Source organism: Rhinolophus ferrumequinum, chromosome 3 (assembly GCF_004115265.2).
Source record: "Rhinolophus ferrumequinum isolate MPI-CBG mRhiFer1 chromosome 3, mRhiFer1_v1.p, whole genome shotgun sequence".
Lineage (NCBI taxonomy): Eukaryota > Metazoa > Chordata > Mammalia > Chiroptera > Rhinolophidae > Rhinolophus > Rhinolophus ferrumequinum.
Window position 1 is genome coordinate 61,834,394 of NC_046286.1, and position 16,760 is coordinate 61,851,153.

At 33.8% G+C, this 16,760-nt stretch overlaps 1 protein-coding gene across 18 annotated transcripts in view; it reads left to right on the top strand.

Annotated features, from left to right (window-relative positions):
- The window catches only part of CEP57L1 (centrosomal protein 57 like 1), a 47,908-nt gene extending 31,375 nt beyond the window's left edge, over positions 1–16,533 (top strand). For 12 of the 18 annotated variants that reach the window (XM_033103565.1, XM_033103573.1, XM_033103576.1 and 9 more), the window contains 9 exons: positions 567–746; positions 2,132–2,253; positions 4,466–4,582; positions 5,651–5,728; positions 6,218–6,304; positions 11,125–11,223; positions 11,319–11,563; positions 12,589–12,733; positions 14,623–16,533. In XM_033103565.1, coding sequence (XP_032959456.1) covers positions 567–746; positions 2,132–2,253; positions 4,466–4,582; positions 5,651–5,728; positions 6,218–6,304; positions 11,125–11,223; positions 11,319–11,563; positions 12,589–12,733; positions 14,623–14,841 — 1,292 coding nt within the window. In that variant the 3' untranslated portion in view covers positions 14,842–16,533. Of the gene's footprint in view, positions 1–566; positions 747–2,131; positions 2,254–4,465; positions 4,583–5,650; positions 5,729–6,217; positions 6,305–11,124; positions 11,224–11,298; positions 11,564–12,588; positions 12,734–14,622 lie in introns of those variants that run through there. The other 6 variants (XM_033103568.1, XM_033103566.1, XM_033103569.1 and 3 more) reach the window with 6 other exon arrangements.
- Positions 16,534–16,760: the final 227 nt, after the last annotated feature.

Below are 16,760 nucleotides of genomic sequence, written 5' to 3' on the forward strand. Positions count from 1 at the left end.
TTATAATCTTTCAAGCCTGACACCAGGTAAACCACTAGGTTATAACTTTTTTTTTTGAATGGAAGAAGCTGTATTCTACCTCATGTTTCCTGATTATTAACACTGTATCTTAGACAAAGGAACAGTAAATGTTTGTGATTTGATTAAAGCTGAACCCATCAATAACTGAGAAAAACCTTTAACTTTAAACCTAAATTTCTGTGTTAATTAGTGGATACTATATTTTAATTTTCTTTATGCATAGTCAGACTTGTATGCCTCCCAGACTATGCATACATTATCGTTTTTAAGTCTTTTAATTTGAAAAATATTTATTTAATTAAATTGTGATCATTAGCTTTCTCAAACCTAGAAAATCACTAAATACAATCATAAATACATTGTTTTTACAAGATATGTTAGAGAAAATTTCTCTCAGAGTTTTAGTCATTATTTTTCATTTTTATGAGGAATATACATCACTCATACATGTTTCTGGCTCACTAACAAAAATATACTGCTCATTTTTATATTATAAGTGTTCAAAATTTGTCATTTATAATACCAAGCACTTTTTTTTCCAACAGCTCTTATTTTAGCCTTAAAAACTCTTCAGGAAAAGATTCATCGTTTAGAGTTAGAGAGAACACAAGCTGAAGATAATCTGAACATCCTTTCCAGAGAAGCAGCACAGTATAAACAGGCCTTGGAGAATGAAACAAATGAGAGAAATCTGGTACACCAGGAACTGATAAAGCAGAAAAAAGGTGAGAAAATTCAGTAGTTCTCAGAAATAAGGAGTTACGAAAGTTTGCAATTTGAAAATAATAATCCTAGTCTAAGCAGATTTATTCAAATATTTGTTCTTATGTAGTAGATACATTCAAACCTTGAGGTCATGTTTTCAAACATTTTCACATTTGCAGGAAATGGATCTAACTTTGAACTTACTTCCGTTATATCTAACTGTTGTCCCAGTTCATAAATTTTTGAGATTAAAAGAAAAATTAAGTTTTTAGATGAGTTGTATTTAGGAATTAGAATATTTTCAGAATACCAACAAAATCCAGTTGAACCTATGTATAATTGAAATATTTTATAGTTTCAGTTAACACCAGTTTTTAAAATTTGAAAACATAAAGCTACATTAGTAACTAAACAATATAAAAACAATAAAAATGAATAAAAATATTCTATTTAACTTGAGAGGTTAGAGGAAATGGACAGGTAGGTGGAGGTTCTGTGGAAATTATGAAAAGGACATCTGACACAAGTTTTAGAGATTTAGAACATAAGTTCTTTATATAATTTCACTTCAAAATGTATGGCTTTCTTTTTCTTTGTAAACATTACACTCAATACTCATGAACAAGGTTCAAGTTTTTGTTTCCATGTATAAATAGAATGAAAACATGGGGAGAAAAAATTTTTAGAGGCAATTGGACAACAGTGGATGAAAGATCTGAGGAAAGTGAAAAAATAAAGAATGAAAAAGAGGTTTTTAACACCTTATGGAATTAACTGTGTTGTCAGTAGTCATGAGCAGAGGAAAAGGGAAATGGTAGAATGCACATACCTGAATTTCTTTCTTTCTTTCTTTTTTTTAATTGGGGAATATTGGGGAACAGTGTGTTTTTCCAGGACCCATCATCTCCAAGTCAAGTCATTGTTTTCAATCTAGTTGTGGAGGGCACAGCTCACTGGTCCATGTAGGGATCGAACTGGCGCCGTTGGTGTTGTTAGAGCACTGCGCTCTAACCCACTGAGCCAACTAGCCGCCCCATACCTGAATTTCTTGAAAGAGCAGAAACGTATTGTTAGGGAAGAGACTTTAGGTCCTCTATTTTTCCAGGTAGTGTCATTTCCCAGGAACAGCCAGGATTTTTATCATCCTATAAGTCATTGAATCTTCTCCTTTCAGATGTATGTTCTCAGGATCTTTAGGGGAGGGAATGTTAAGCCACTTACATGTAATTAATGAGATATTCACAAAGAAATGTTCATAAGTCTGGGAGAGTCAGTACTTAGAACTAAAGAAGGCCTGTACTTTTAGCTCTTGATTGAATTCATGTAATGCATTTTTTATGATAACCAAATCTCTTATCTATGTAATAATCAACTAATTGACTCATTATTACTTTTTTCCCCATAGATATAAGTATACAGTTAAGCTCAGCTCAGTCTCGCTGTACTCTCCTAGAAAAGCAACTAGAATATACAAAGAGAATGGTTCTCAATGTAGAGCGAGAGAAGAATATGATCCTAGAACAACAGGTGAACATATTTTCTTTAAGGAATATAATATCATTTAATGTGTTTTTGAAGAATAATAACTGTATGGTAACAGATGGTAACTAGACTTATTGTGGTGACCATTTCACAATGTATTCAAAGGTCAAATCACTACGTTATACACCTAAAATTAATATAATATTGTATGTCAGTTAATACCTTAAAAAAAGTAAAATGTAAACTATATGACACAAATTAGATACACAGTGAAAGCTGGTAAAGTTCCCCTCAGGGAGGCAAAAAAGAATATTTCTTTTGAAAATTGTCATAATCTTAGGTAAGTGAGGATATAAAGCTATATGTAGGAGATTTCCACTTACAGTGATGCAGACTAAGGCATTTGGACCAACTTTTCTATAGATAAAAACAAGAAAAACTGAACAGAATATTAAAAAAGAAAGAGAGCCAGATAGAAAGAGAAGAGAAACAAAAAATACACAGAGGCATTGGAGAATTAACAAGTTAATGAAAAATCACCAATTCAAAAATCTGTGTAGAGTTAAATCCAGAAGGTTGGCCTGGTATTTCAAGCCCCATCCTTCTGAGGGCATTTCTGATTCCAGAACAGTCAATTGAGAAGCTAAATAATGCTTCTGATAGCCATCCTTATAGGGCTAAGGAAATTAGAGTCCAGGGCCTATCAAGAGTAGGAATCTTGTAAATTTCCTGTGCTCTTGAGTTCTTTGTAAGGGTGAACAAGAAGGAAAACTACTCAGATTATAACTCTGCTCTAGGCTAGACTAACCCAGAAAATCTTAGTCCCTGAAATTGGATTAAAGAGATCTTGAATTGCTAATATTCCCCGGAACCTCAATTTATTTCTATAAACATGGTGTTGTGACCTCAGCCCCCATCCTTAGGTGCTTTCCAAAAGTTATTTCATTAACATAACAAAACACCTTTACTGCTCTCAAAGCTTTGGAAATTCCAAGGGTTTGGGACAGCCATGAGTCAGGAACTAGATGAAGACCAAATACCTTATAAATCACAATATCACAATGGTCAATATTTTTTAAAGGAACGTAAGAAACAAGAAAAATATATATTTACCAACAATTTTACCATTTTCAGTGTTTTTTATTTGTATAGATTCAGTTTTCCATCTGGTATTTTTTTTTCAATCTAAAGTACTTCCTTTACAAGTATGATGCAAATTCTCTTAGCGTATATTATCTGGAAAAGTCTTATTTCACCACATTGGTGAAGGATATTTTCACTGGATATAGAATTGTAGTTTATAGCTTTTATTCTTTCAGCACATTAAAGATGTTGTCTCAATTGTCTTCCAGCTTTCATAGTCTGTAATAAGAATTGTTATCTTCATTCCTCTATGCATAATGTGTAATTTCTCAGGCTGCTTTAAAGATTTTCCCTTTATTATTAGTTTTCAACAGTTTGATAGTGATGTGCCCCCAAACATGGTTTTCTATTCTGCTTGGGTTTGTTGTTTGTTGTTTGGAGATTCTTGAATCTGTCGGTATTATTCATCAATTTGGAACATTTTTGGCTGTTATTCTTCAAATAATTACTCTTGTCTGACCTCTTTCTTCTCCTTCTGTGACTCCAATTGATTGTTAGACTGTAGGTTACCAAGACTGTTTATTGGTTGTTTCATTTTTCTGTTTTTTAATAGACTTTATTTTTTATAACACTTAAGTTTATAGAAAATTGAGCTGATAGTACAGAGAGTTCTCATATACTCTTTCCCCTCACAGCGGCCTCTATCATTAATATCTTGCATCAGTATGTTAGTAAATACCAGGACAAAACAGTAAATAGGTATGCATAACTTTCCTGTTCTGCACATTCTCTGTATGCTTTATTCCTCTGGTAGATGCTTTTCTATGTTATAAATAGAGAGAGGGAGAAAGTCAATGAGTACGTTTGGTCACCCTGTGTACACTATTTACTACAGCTTTCACTGGTGATATTTTCCTTGAAATGGTATATAAAGATGCACAGAAGAGTTTGTTTCATTAATGCTAAGATAGCACATCTTTTTTTGTACATTATATTTGTTCTTTAAAACCATTTGATTTTCTTGGTTTTTGCTTGTAAGCACCTAAAATATGTGCATGTAAGTACGTGTTTCTTATGACAGATTTATATTGTGATTTGAGTTCTCAGAAATTGTATTATTCTTGAGCCATTGGTATCACTTGCCAAATTCAGGTTTTGTTTTCATCCTTTCCAGGCCCAACTTCAAAGGGAAAAAGAACAAGATCATATGAAGCTGCAAGCAAAACTTGAAAAGCTTGATGTCTTAGAAAAAGAATGTTTTAAACTTACAACAACTCAGAAAACTGCTGAGGTAAGCTTCCACTTATTTCTTTGAAGTGGTGATTCCAGGAATAAATCTTTAGTGTTAGGCATAATTGGCTCTGTGTGTGAATATACAGTAAATCTTAGATTTATAAAACTTCGTTAACAACTTTTAGTAATCCAGATATGAATTCCTGCCTATAGAGATGAAAAGTCCGTGTATTCTGTCACAGCATGAATGAGCTTGCCTTTTGATGTGAAATTGTAATTTTGGCTTCTTCTGAGATGGCAGAACATTTTTATTTGTCAGATAGTTTACCTAAAGGATATTAAAAAGATTGTCTTTCATCACTTACAGTTAAGCCTACCCTAGATCCTGTCCTGAAATGCCCTCTTTTTTCCCCCCCATGTCCTGTCATTCCATAGGACTTTCTCCAGGTCCTGCTTCCTGTATGAAGCTTTCCTTGAGTTCTCCAACACTCAGGAAACTCCCCCTTTAAAATAGTACTGTCCTCCCATTCTGAACTGCATCAAGGATGTAAGATGAAGTGATTGTGTGTATAAGTGTGTACATGGTCTGGGTAAAGTCACATACATTGCTTTTTTGTTTTATTGTTTCATGTATATTACTTTTGTTTCCCTACCTGTACAGTATTAGCTCTTAAGTAATAAGGACCATATCTTACATTTCAAATATGTCTTCCTATTCCCTCCCTCCTCTAACAACTTTGCCCTTATCATATGCACATGAAAGACATTTATTGTGATTTGTCGTTTTGAATGAAACACTGAGACCCAAGACTAAAAATGTTTGACCTTCTAGACCTTTAATAACCGTCCAAAGTTTCATGATTATGGATTTGTTGCTGAAGTTAATAACACCTATGCATGTGCATCCTTTGCTTTCCCTTTGTTCTTACAGGTAACAGCAAGTGAAGGAGCATAAGAAGAAAGCCAATAAAACTCTTAGCATCTTTTGTTATTCCATTTTCTTAGTTTCTGCCTTAGTTTGCCAAACTATTAAGAATCAAAACTCCAAGGACTATTTGGCAAAGGAACAAAAGATATTTGGCTCTAGTTTTTATATGATAATCCCAGTCTTTCTATTTTTTTTCAGGACAAGATTAAACACTTAGAGGAAAAACTTAAGGAAAAAGAACATCAACGTAAGCTATTTCAAGACAAAGCTTCTGAGGTAAATAGAGCAGAGCACTTTATGATCTATCACAAAAAACTACGTTTCATTATACTTCATTTCATTGACTGAAGCCGATAGTCTAGACTCTAATTTCTGTTTCCTAGCTTGTTAGTTTTGTTTCTTTTTGCTATAATAATTAAATTCTCAATTAGTCAGCCAGTACATTCATATACTTGAATGAATTACCAAGAGGTCTTTTGAAATTTTGATAAATACATTTTTTTTTCAGTCAAAGGAATTCTTGGTTATAGATTGTTTTCAGTTTGTTTGATCTATACATTAAACAATTCATTCTCTTATAAACAGAAAATGATTGTAATTACCAATAGATTTAGTGACTTTCACACACACAAAAATAGTCTTTTGGGCTTTTCTTTTCTTAAAAAGCATTTTTATCCCTATAAACTGAGACCTGATCTTTCATTGTAATATTTTTGCAAAAGCTGTTAAAACCAATTTTATAAAGTTTTGTCTTTAATATTATAGCTTCAAACTGGACTTGAAATCAATAGGATTTTAATGTCTTCAGTATCAAATCCAAAACGATCTAGGGAAAAGAAAAAATCTTCAAAGGTATGCAAACCTTTATTTTTTTTTTTGGTAATATTTATTCACTCTTTTAATATTTATACCTATCCATTTCCAAAAAGAATTTGAAGAGATTTATAGTAAAAGACATGCAATATTGCTATGAAATGGAGATAAAAATATGTAATGGAGAAATGGAGATTTAAAAAAATGATGATGGTTTTGAGTGTGAGGACAGAAAATCCCATAAAACCTCAACAGCAGTTGAGCACAAAACCTAGCTGAGTTTGCTTGACAATGAAAGCAAAAAGGGGCATGTAATGGGCAATATATCTGCCCATTTGTGAAATAACAATAAGCATTTAAATTCTTCTAGAAAGACATAGTTCTTAGAGAAATGTATTTTGTGATACTTTATAAAAGACGCACCAAAGAACACAATAGATGCCAACAACTCAATCAAGCCTGGAGGCAGTTTTATATAATACATGCTCACTACAAAGAGAAGACTGTAGTGTTAAAGATCTATGAGTTGTTTCTCAAGAGAATTTATTATTTGTTCTTTCTATGCTCATATCCTTTGGAATTGCCTAAAAATAAGAATTGGGGAGTTAGTACTTTATAGATTGACCAATATTTTGTTTAGATGAGTTGATATTTTGCATATTGTATTAAATCTTAATTATCTATAATAGTAAGAAAGAAAAATTGAATCTTTTAATCTTATTCTGAAATTATAGTTTTGATGACCATTATTACTCTTTATTCAATATGCATGTAATGAGTGTTTCTGTGTGCTGTTTGCTATGGGAGCAGGGATGCTCTTGCAGAATTCTGGCCACTGCTATGGGCTCACCCTGTGGATACAATAATGGACAGAACATTATACTTAACTTGGCTACTCTTTTATTGCATAAATAAGACTTTCTGTTAAATACTCTGGCTGTCTTTTTCAGAATTTTTGTCTTTCAGAGAGTTTGCAGACTACTATAATGAAAACCGTTTTTCCAGTGCAACTTTATGTTGATTATTTTTTTGCTTATTTCCTTAAATATTTGTTTTGTATCTTATTTGCACAATGAAATTAGAAGCTGTAAAGCCAAATAGAAAATCACTACAAGTAATTTGCAAGTGGAAAAAATATTGACTTATTTTTATATTTATGTTTTATAGCATCCTTTGATGAGTTAGTAGAAATTTTTTAAAAAGTTTTTCTATTCATTGTAAAAATAAGGTACAGGGAGAGTAAGATGAAAGAAACGAAGGAAAGAAAAGGTCGTTCCTAGAAGAGAAGAAAAGGCGTAATCCACAGCAAATCACTCTATGAAAGTAGTTAGTTCAAATCCCAAGTCCGTAGGGTCTGCAAGGAATAATGCCCCTTTAAGAATAGCAGGGGTACTAATGTTGCTGAAGGTTGAATCAGATCTTAGCAGACCTCTGCAAGAGTCCTGCTTATCTCACTGACACTTGCTCATATCCTGATTCTAGTTCATTCAAGTCATACATCTTGATTTACATAGACTGGTACCTCTAGGCTGTAAAGAGATAAGACAGCAATTTATAGAAGCAAATAAATATACAGATATTCGAGTGTAATAAAAACTTAGCAGAGATGTAAACAAAATGTGGTTTTATACAGACAGAGACTGTGTGAAGGGGGGATCGTACAAGCAGCAGCATGAAAGGCATGGCAGCCTAGGAGGATTAATAGATATGATAAATAGAGATAAGGAGAAGTGTATTATGATCCGAGGATATAGTTGGTTTTTCCACGAACCCAGAGATAATTGTCCAGTCCTAGGGGTGAGATAGTGTCATGGTGAGAGTCAAAATAGGAAATATAGCTTGAGATGAGATTATGACTGACCTCTACCGCCATGTTAAGAATGTGAACTTTTATTCTGTAAACAATTAGAAAACATTGGCGGCTTTTGAGATGAGTAGGGACATGACTAGAGCTGTACTTCTAGTTGATAACTGACAGCAGTATGAAAAGGTGAACTTGCAAGTAAAGAATCAGACTATCGTAAGCGAGATAATGGAAACCTTTCCTATGAGGTTTTTAATTGTTCTCTTAAAAGGTTATCTTATAATCAGTCAGAGATCTCATTCTTAATATTCTTAAAATTAACTTAAAATTCTTTTATTCTTAATTATAATTGCTTGAAACAGCCTTAGACCAGACCAAGTAAATTCCATTACTTGAAATTCCTGTTACTAAGGTACAGAGCTTGAATGATTGATTTTCCAAGGTCACCAAGCAGCTCTGAGTGAATTAGAACTGACTCAGAACTGTTAGGATTTTTCTACCTCTGAGCCATTTTATTTCTTTAATTCTCTCTTTTTAAAAAGTGCATGTTTATAATAAAGATATCTAAATTTCCATTTAGAATTGGGAATATTTTGTTTTCATTATGGATTGGTTATTTTTGTTGATTATTTTCTTGCTAAAGTACTAACTAGAGTAACCAATCCACCCTAGTTTTCCTGAGACAGTCCTTGTTTTATCACTAAAACCCTGTGTTCTGTGAGCTCCTTCAGTCATGGGCAAATTGAGACGAATGGTTGCCCTACTTCAATCCCTCTAACAAAAATAGTGAAATAATTTGAATTATTGTTAAGAGCTTAAGAATGTAGTTTAGCAATGTCTTTTTAAAAATCTTTTATGAAAGAGTATATATATGAGTATAACAAAAAATGTCTGTCTGCTCAAAGGATAACAAAATTAACACTGGTGTATTCCCCATTAGCAAGACATAGAACATCACCAGCACTGTTGGAACTGTAAACCAAAATTAATTTTAGACTAATAAAGAATAAAAAGCATTATTTGAGCAAAAAGGAGCTGTGGCCTGGAAGACAGTTTCAGGTAGCAACCTAAGTTGTGTGCCACCCAGACAAAGGGGAGGATGCTTTTTATAGTGAAACTTCCTGCCCACGTTCTCAGTTAGGTTCATTTTATGTAAGTGAGGTGTCCAAATCGTGCAGTTCTGATTGGATGGGGCAGGTCTCAGTCTATTGGTAGAAAGATAGAACCAGGGTTTCCCTGCAGTGGTTGACTGGCATAAACAAGTGGGGCATACATAGTGCAGGATGCTGAGAGTTCAGTCAAAGGTTGTTTCTGGCAAACAGAGTGCGTGAGAAGCCCGTTAGCAAATGGCTGCTAGACTCTTATTAATTATAAAATGTGGGCCCTCAGTTGACCATCTCAGCAAATGAATTCCTTCTGGAGTTCACATCAAATGCATCTTTTCTTCTCCGGGTCCTCAAAGCCCAACATACCCCTCTCCTAAGGTGTATCCTCTCTCCCCGCTTCCCAGGAGTCCTCACAATTCTGATATTGTGTTTATCAGTCTCTGGCTTTTTAAAAAAAAAAAAAATCACTTTCCCAAATAGATATTTCTAAAAAATACGTTGTTAACAGGTTGATATAACTTCGAACTTTATATAAATGAACTTACTCTGTTTTTTGTTCTTTAGCTACTTGCTTTTTCCCTTAACATTAAGTTCACGAGATATCTACTTGATACATATACTAGTTGTTCACTGCTTTTTATTACTATGAATGCTTTATTTATTCTTCCTTTCAGTGATCACTTGGATTGTTTCTCACTTTTTGTTATTATAACAACACTGTCGCAAACATTCTGTACCTGCCTCCTGGTTTCTCTTAAGTGCTGAGCCCTAAGAGTCCTGCATCCTTCACTTTACAAGATAATGTCAAAAGTGATTGGACCAGTTGATATTCCAGCCAGCATTTACCATTATTTCATACCCTTAGCATAAGTGGCTTTTTGTTTGTTTTATTTTTTGTTTTTTACTTTGAAATAATTATAGGTTCACAGATTATAGAAGTACATGCAAGGGAGATCCTGTATATCTTTAACGAGTTTCCCCCAATGGTAACATGTGGCATAAATGTAATATCATACAAAACCCAAGAAATTGACATTGGTATAATACACAGAACGTGTTCAGATTTCACCAGTTTTATATTCAACTATTTGTGTGTGTAGGTGTATGTATGTGTGAGTGTGTATAGTTTTATCGCATGTAGATTCATGTAACCATCACCATAGTAAAGATGCAGAACTATTCCACCACCATAAGGCTGTTTCATGCAATCCATTTATAGCTACACATACCCCTCACAACCTTTGGCAGCTTCTAATCTGTTCACCATCTCTGTAATTTTATTTCAAGAATGTTATATAAATGGAATCATACAGCATGTAACCTTTTGAGATTGGCTTTTTCACTCAACCAGTTCCCTTGAGATCCATCCAAGTATCAACACGTTCTTTTTATTTCTGTGTAGTATTCCATGTTATGAATGTACCATAGTTTAACCATTCACCTGTTGAAGGAGAGTTGGGTTGTTTTCAGTTTGGGGCTATCACAAATAAAGCTGTTACAAAAATTTGTGTACAGTTTTTTATATGAATGTAAGTATTCATTCTTCTGGGAGAAATGTCAAAGAGTGCAATTGCTCGGTCAAGTGACAAATATATGCTTATTTTTATAAGAAGATTCCAAAGGTGCTGTATTATTTTGTATTCACACCGCAGTATATGAATAATCCAGTTTCTCTGTGTCGTTGTCAGCATTTGGTGCTGTCACTATTTTCATGTGGGCCATTCTGATAGATGTGTAGTGATATTTCATTGTAAATTGCATTTTCCTAATGGCTAATGTTGTTGTGTATCTTTTCATGCATTTATTTACCACCTGCTTGTCCTCTTGAATGAAATTTCTGTTTTTTTGCCTATTTTCTAATCAGAGTGTTTATTCACTATTTAGTTTTGAGAATTCTTCATGTCATAAATGTCTTTTAAAGTATTTTTGTTTACTTTTTCCCTTGTTAGAAAACTAAATGTTTAAAAAGAGGAGCCTCTCAGCAAGTTTACTCAAAGTTTGGATCACTGCCTATTGTGGCTGAGAAGGTGAGAGGGGCAAAAACGAAGGTACTTATTTAAAAAAACTCCTGCTTTGTTGTAAGTTCTATTTAAATGCCATCAGTGACTGGAAATTGTTCTCAGCTATTTCTTTTCCCCTAAAGTCTGCCAGTGCAAGTCATTCTGTAAATGCAAGTATGCAAAACCTCCTACAGATGATGCAACATTATGGGCCACATATCCTTCAGAAACCTCCTGCAGTCACTGAGCCTAGATGTCTCTACAAGCCTACTAGAACAACTTCCCACTGCAAAGCTGTACCTCCTGACCCAGAAAAATCTATTTCCATTTGTGACAATTTGTCTGAACTTTTGATGGCAATGCAAGATGAGTTCGACCAAATGAGTATGTAAGTATTTTTATTCTTTACCAGAAGAAGTAGCAAGATATTTAGGTATCTTTTTTTCTTCTTAGTCTTAGAACAATGCCACTTATAAATTCTTAATGGCCCTTACTTAGATAGCCATTTGGACTTACTTTGATCTGCACAGATTTGTTGTCACTGATTTTTCATTGTATTTATTGATAGCTACTGTATTTAAATTTTCAGCTGTGTGTAATTACTACTTTTCCAATCTAAGGAGATTCTATATTCCCAAGATCTGAACTTATAGACAAATATTACTGTCATCCTAACAAATGGGGTCTGGTGATCTTAAATTATAACTCAAAAGTTTTTATAAGAAAGATTCTCCTTTTGTTTTTTATAATCATTTAGTTAAATGAATGATTTCATTAGACAAATAGGAATTCAATTTCTTGTTTTAGACTCTGGCTGATCTGCATTACAAGTTTTGAAGCATCCATAGTAAATAAAATTCTGTATGGAATATGTATTTTAAGCCTCAAGTTTAAATATATATTCAACAAAAATTCTACAGAATATGTGATTTGGCTGTCCAGCTGAAGAAGTCTGTAGGACATGTAACTAATTCTATTGACAGTATTTCTTTGAATAGCCTATCATCTAATTTAGGGATCTCAAGCAAATACTTCCACACCTGGAATTCTTCCAAAGATCCTACATTAATAATTCCAAGGTTGGAACTAAAGAGAGTCCTTTAATGCCTCTAGCTAAGGACATCAGAATATTTTACTATATTTAGCTATGAACATCAAGAATTCAGACTTTTTTTAAGGTTCTTTAAGACCCTAAGTCTAAGATATTTCTAAATGTAACTAATCTCAAATTACAAGAGCCTGTTTATATTTACCATAGGTTTAATTAGATAACCCTAACTATAGAAAGAGACTGTCTTTGAAGATTAATATATAACTGACTAAAATTTATTATTGGACAGAATATTGTTTAATTATTACAAAAACATGTACCATATTCTATAACAGTGCTTGATGTATGCTTTTCTTTCATAGGGAGCACCGAAAACTACTGAATCAAATGGAGGAAACTGAAAGTCGTTCAGTCTGTGAAGACATAGAATGTGAACTAGAACATTTAGTCAAGAAAATGGAAATTAAAGGAGAACAAATTTCCAAACTGATGAAGCATCAAGACAGTGTAAGAAGGCTTTAGTAAAAGATTTTAATGAAAAGATAATATACATGGATTCCTTGTTATATCTCTATATGACCTTTCAAATTTGAGGACTGTGCGTGTGACGTAGTGAAAAGATGACAGACAGGAGTCACTTAGGCCTATTATAGAGTCATCTGTTCCATTGGAATAACATGACCTACTACGTAACTCTTGAAGATAATATAATCAAAAGGGAGAAAGAGGTTTAGATAATGTGTTCAGAAATGTCTTTGGGAAAATCGTGAGGTAGTCTAAGTTTGCTGTGCAGGCCTCCCAGTTACCCTTTCAGCATTCTTTCCCCTTATCCCTCCCTCCCTTAAATGCCTAATGAAGCCCCTTATGTTGACAAGTCCCTATTTCAGTACCATACATAAATCTAGGTCCTTAAGTAGTCTCCCAATTCTAAAACCACTGTTTTCACTTTCCCAGAACAAGCTGTGCTGTGTTGCGTTCTCTGAAGACCTGTGTTCAGCTAGCTGTAGTGAGGTGGTGAGGGGGCCTCCATCCTCGCGTGTGAATTCTTAATAACTAAGAATGGCATAACAATTTTAATATTTTAACAAAGGAATCATGGAATATTATAATATTTTATCCCAAGACAGTGACCCAATAGCTTGGATTATTGGGATTACTATGTTGCTGGAGCAGAAGGCAGAGAGAGTCTTTCCAGGAACCTTCAAGTGACATTATATAGCTAGCTATCTGCCCATGTAGTAATCAACATTTGTATAAACTGGTGATAGATTAACCTCACAATTAAGCTTCCCCCACTTTGATAAGACAGTAATGAAGGATGTAGCCTGCCTTCATTATGCTATGGCCAATAAAGAAAGAAAGAAGAAAATGAAAGTTTTGAAGCAAATATTTTTATTTTACTGGCTTTTAAGGTTATAGTAAGTAAAAATGTTTGTATGATTGTGTTAGGGTGAAAATTATATAACTTGTGCACATTCTTAGAATCGCATGGGAGAAACTTGAAGGGAATTGAAGAGTAGTCATATTTTTAAAATTTAGGCAGTCTGTGCATTAGATTTTGAAAAATATTATTTCTATTCCATAGTAGCTGTAGCAGTATAAATTTTCGAGTGTTTTATCACGATAAATTTAATGTCTGCAATTAAAATGGCCTTACACAAATAGAATACCAGGTACTTTGCCAATATCTGGATCAGCTCTACCAATTAGGCCTATGCATAAGTGAAATAGTCTAAGTAATGGACTAGACTTGGGAGAAACGGCTTTTGGCTTGTTGATAGGTTTTGTTTAATTCTGTCTATCCAATCATCACTTGTTAATGATACAAGGTTATTCCCTTGACTTTTGTTTTGTTGTTGTTACTGGCATCCAGTAGTCTTTAAATTCGCAAATACTGTATTTTAGTAAAGAAAAAAAACACTATATATATTCAACTCTATAAACTTGATGTTCATTCCTCGCACCAAATCTTTGCTGTTAATATCACCTGGAAGATCCTTCTCTCTGTTCTGTAGTTTTCACCCATTTCATATCCTCCATAAACCGTCCCCTCAGCTTTCTCAGTGCACATTGATCTTGTCCTACTTTGGCCTTCTCAAATACACAGTTTTTGTCCTACTCAAAGTTATCCTGGCTTGAATTATTCTCCAATTGTCACATACATGGTTTTCTTTCACTAATAATAGCAGTAAGCTCCTTGAGAGCAGAGATTGTTTTATTCATTACATTTCTATCTGACTAGCACAGTGTTAGGCCTATAATAGGTATTCAATAAATAAAAACTTAAGAGCTTTTTCATTTCATGTAATCTTTAAACCATCAATCCAGTCCATCAATTGGAGGGTATATTTTTAGTGTTTTTGACTAAAATGTTAGATTTTTTTTTTTCTCTCCAGGTCCGTAAACTGCAGCAAAAAATTCAAAACTCAAAGATGAGTGACGCTTCAGGTATTCAACGAGAAGATAGCAACCCTAAAGGATCAAAGAACATAAAAAATAGCCCCAGAAAATGTTTGTTAACTAACTCTCCTCAGAAGAACAGCAACTTTCATCCAATACGAGTCCATAATCTTCAAATGAAACTGAGAAGAGATGATATCATGTGGGAACAGTAACACAGTAGCAAAACTGTCACCTTTAAATGAACTTTGTCAGTGAGATCTTAAATTGTCTAAAGTGGTCTTAATTTAATATACCTTTATGAAATTTTGAATTATGTTTCCAGCCTCTATAAAGTGTCAAATTGTAGTATTTTTTAATTAATGCCTAATCACCTCCTCAGAGTCTCAAATAATAAATGATTGCTTTTTTGTTTTTCTTATTGACTGACATACCTAATCTCACCATATTTTAGAAACATGGTTCACTTTTTAGATATCTTAAGCCAAATCTAAGAAATTGCACTGGATTGATGGTATTTAAAGTTGAGTTAAATTTGAAATACTATTTGAAGTACCATTCCACTTTTTAATTTAGTAGGCTTGTACCCTTAAGAACCAACATAAAATGAACAGAGTATGGAAAGGTCTTTTAACTTTGCTAGTACTTCCTTCCTATCTTGTTTTAGAGCTGTGAAATGTTTTTTGGTTTTGGAAAGGGAAAAGCTTTGTAAACAGGCCTTTAGCCCAAGATTGTATGACAATTACAAATAATAACTCACTTAATATTTAGATGACAAGTCAACTACAGAAGCTTTCCTCTGCTATCCCTATTCTCTTTTACAAATCTAGTTTTACAACTACGATTTTGGTAACTTTTAGTTTTTGTATTTTATATATATAAGAAAGTACAGGAAGAAGTTGGACATTTCATTTCCTCCTCCAGCAAAAAATTCAGGGAAATATGGTGCAGTCTTATTTTTTATATTTTTAAATCAGTGATGTAATAAGAGATTTCTTTGTATGTATAAGCTTTATAATAAATTTACACTTTCTGACCTATCTTTCCAGAAGCCAATGGAAACTAATACAACTCTTCTGAACTTTTTTGGTTCCTTACTGAAATCCTTTAGGGCAACTAGAGAATTGGAATCAACTAAAGTAAAAATAGAGAGCTGACAGAAAAAGTGTAATAGAAGTAAGGAACTCAGAAGATAGGGTAGCAGTTTAGGAGATGGTGATTCCAAAGGGACAGAATTGAAGGTACATCTTTACTGAATCCACAGCTGGGGGAATGTTCAAGCTATAGGTGTGAAAGAATTTTTGGTCAGGACCTTGGAGAGCTAAGAAGAGCAATTTTAAAAGACAGTCCTATGTCCTCCTAGGAAATTCCCTAAAAGGGTGTGTAGGAAAAGGGTTAATTAAGGTCCTTTTGAGGAGGGCAGTAGGGAGGAGAACTATGATTCATTCTCAGTGAGAGGAGATGTTCTGTGTTAGAAGACCTTTCCATACCTGAAGCGGGCAGATGACTGAAAATGGGCAGGTTGATACTTGGAATTGTCCTTGAAAATAACTAATGGCAGAGATACAAGTTTCTCTCCATCTGGTTTAAACAGTACATAGTCCTTCCACTTTCACTCCCTGACCCTCTGTCAACTCCTTCAGCCCCAGCGATGTTACACAGAGTGCTTCATCTAAACTCAGTTTCGTCACCTCAGTTTCTACTTTGTCTTTCATTCTCAAGAATGTGAGTTCCTTTTTATTTTAAATTAGTTTCAGGTGTACAAAACAATGTAATAGACATTTACACCCCTCACAAAGTGATAACCCCCCGCAATCTAATACTCTAGTACCCCACTGACATTGTATATAGCTGTTACAATTCCGACAATTCCATTGACTATATTCCCTGTGCTGTATGCTGTACTCCACATCCTGTGAATATGAGTGTGTGTGTGTGTGTGTGTGTGTGTAGAGAGATACAAAATATATATGATATATATATATATATGTTTAATTATAGTCGACATTCAATATTATTCAACTTCAGCCTCAGGTGTACAGCACAGTAGTCAGGTATCTACACAGTCTATGAAGTGGTCTCCCTAATAAGTCCAGTGCCCATCTAGTACCCTACATAACCTTCACAACATTAT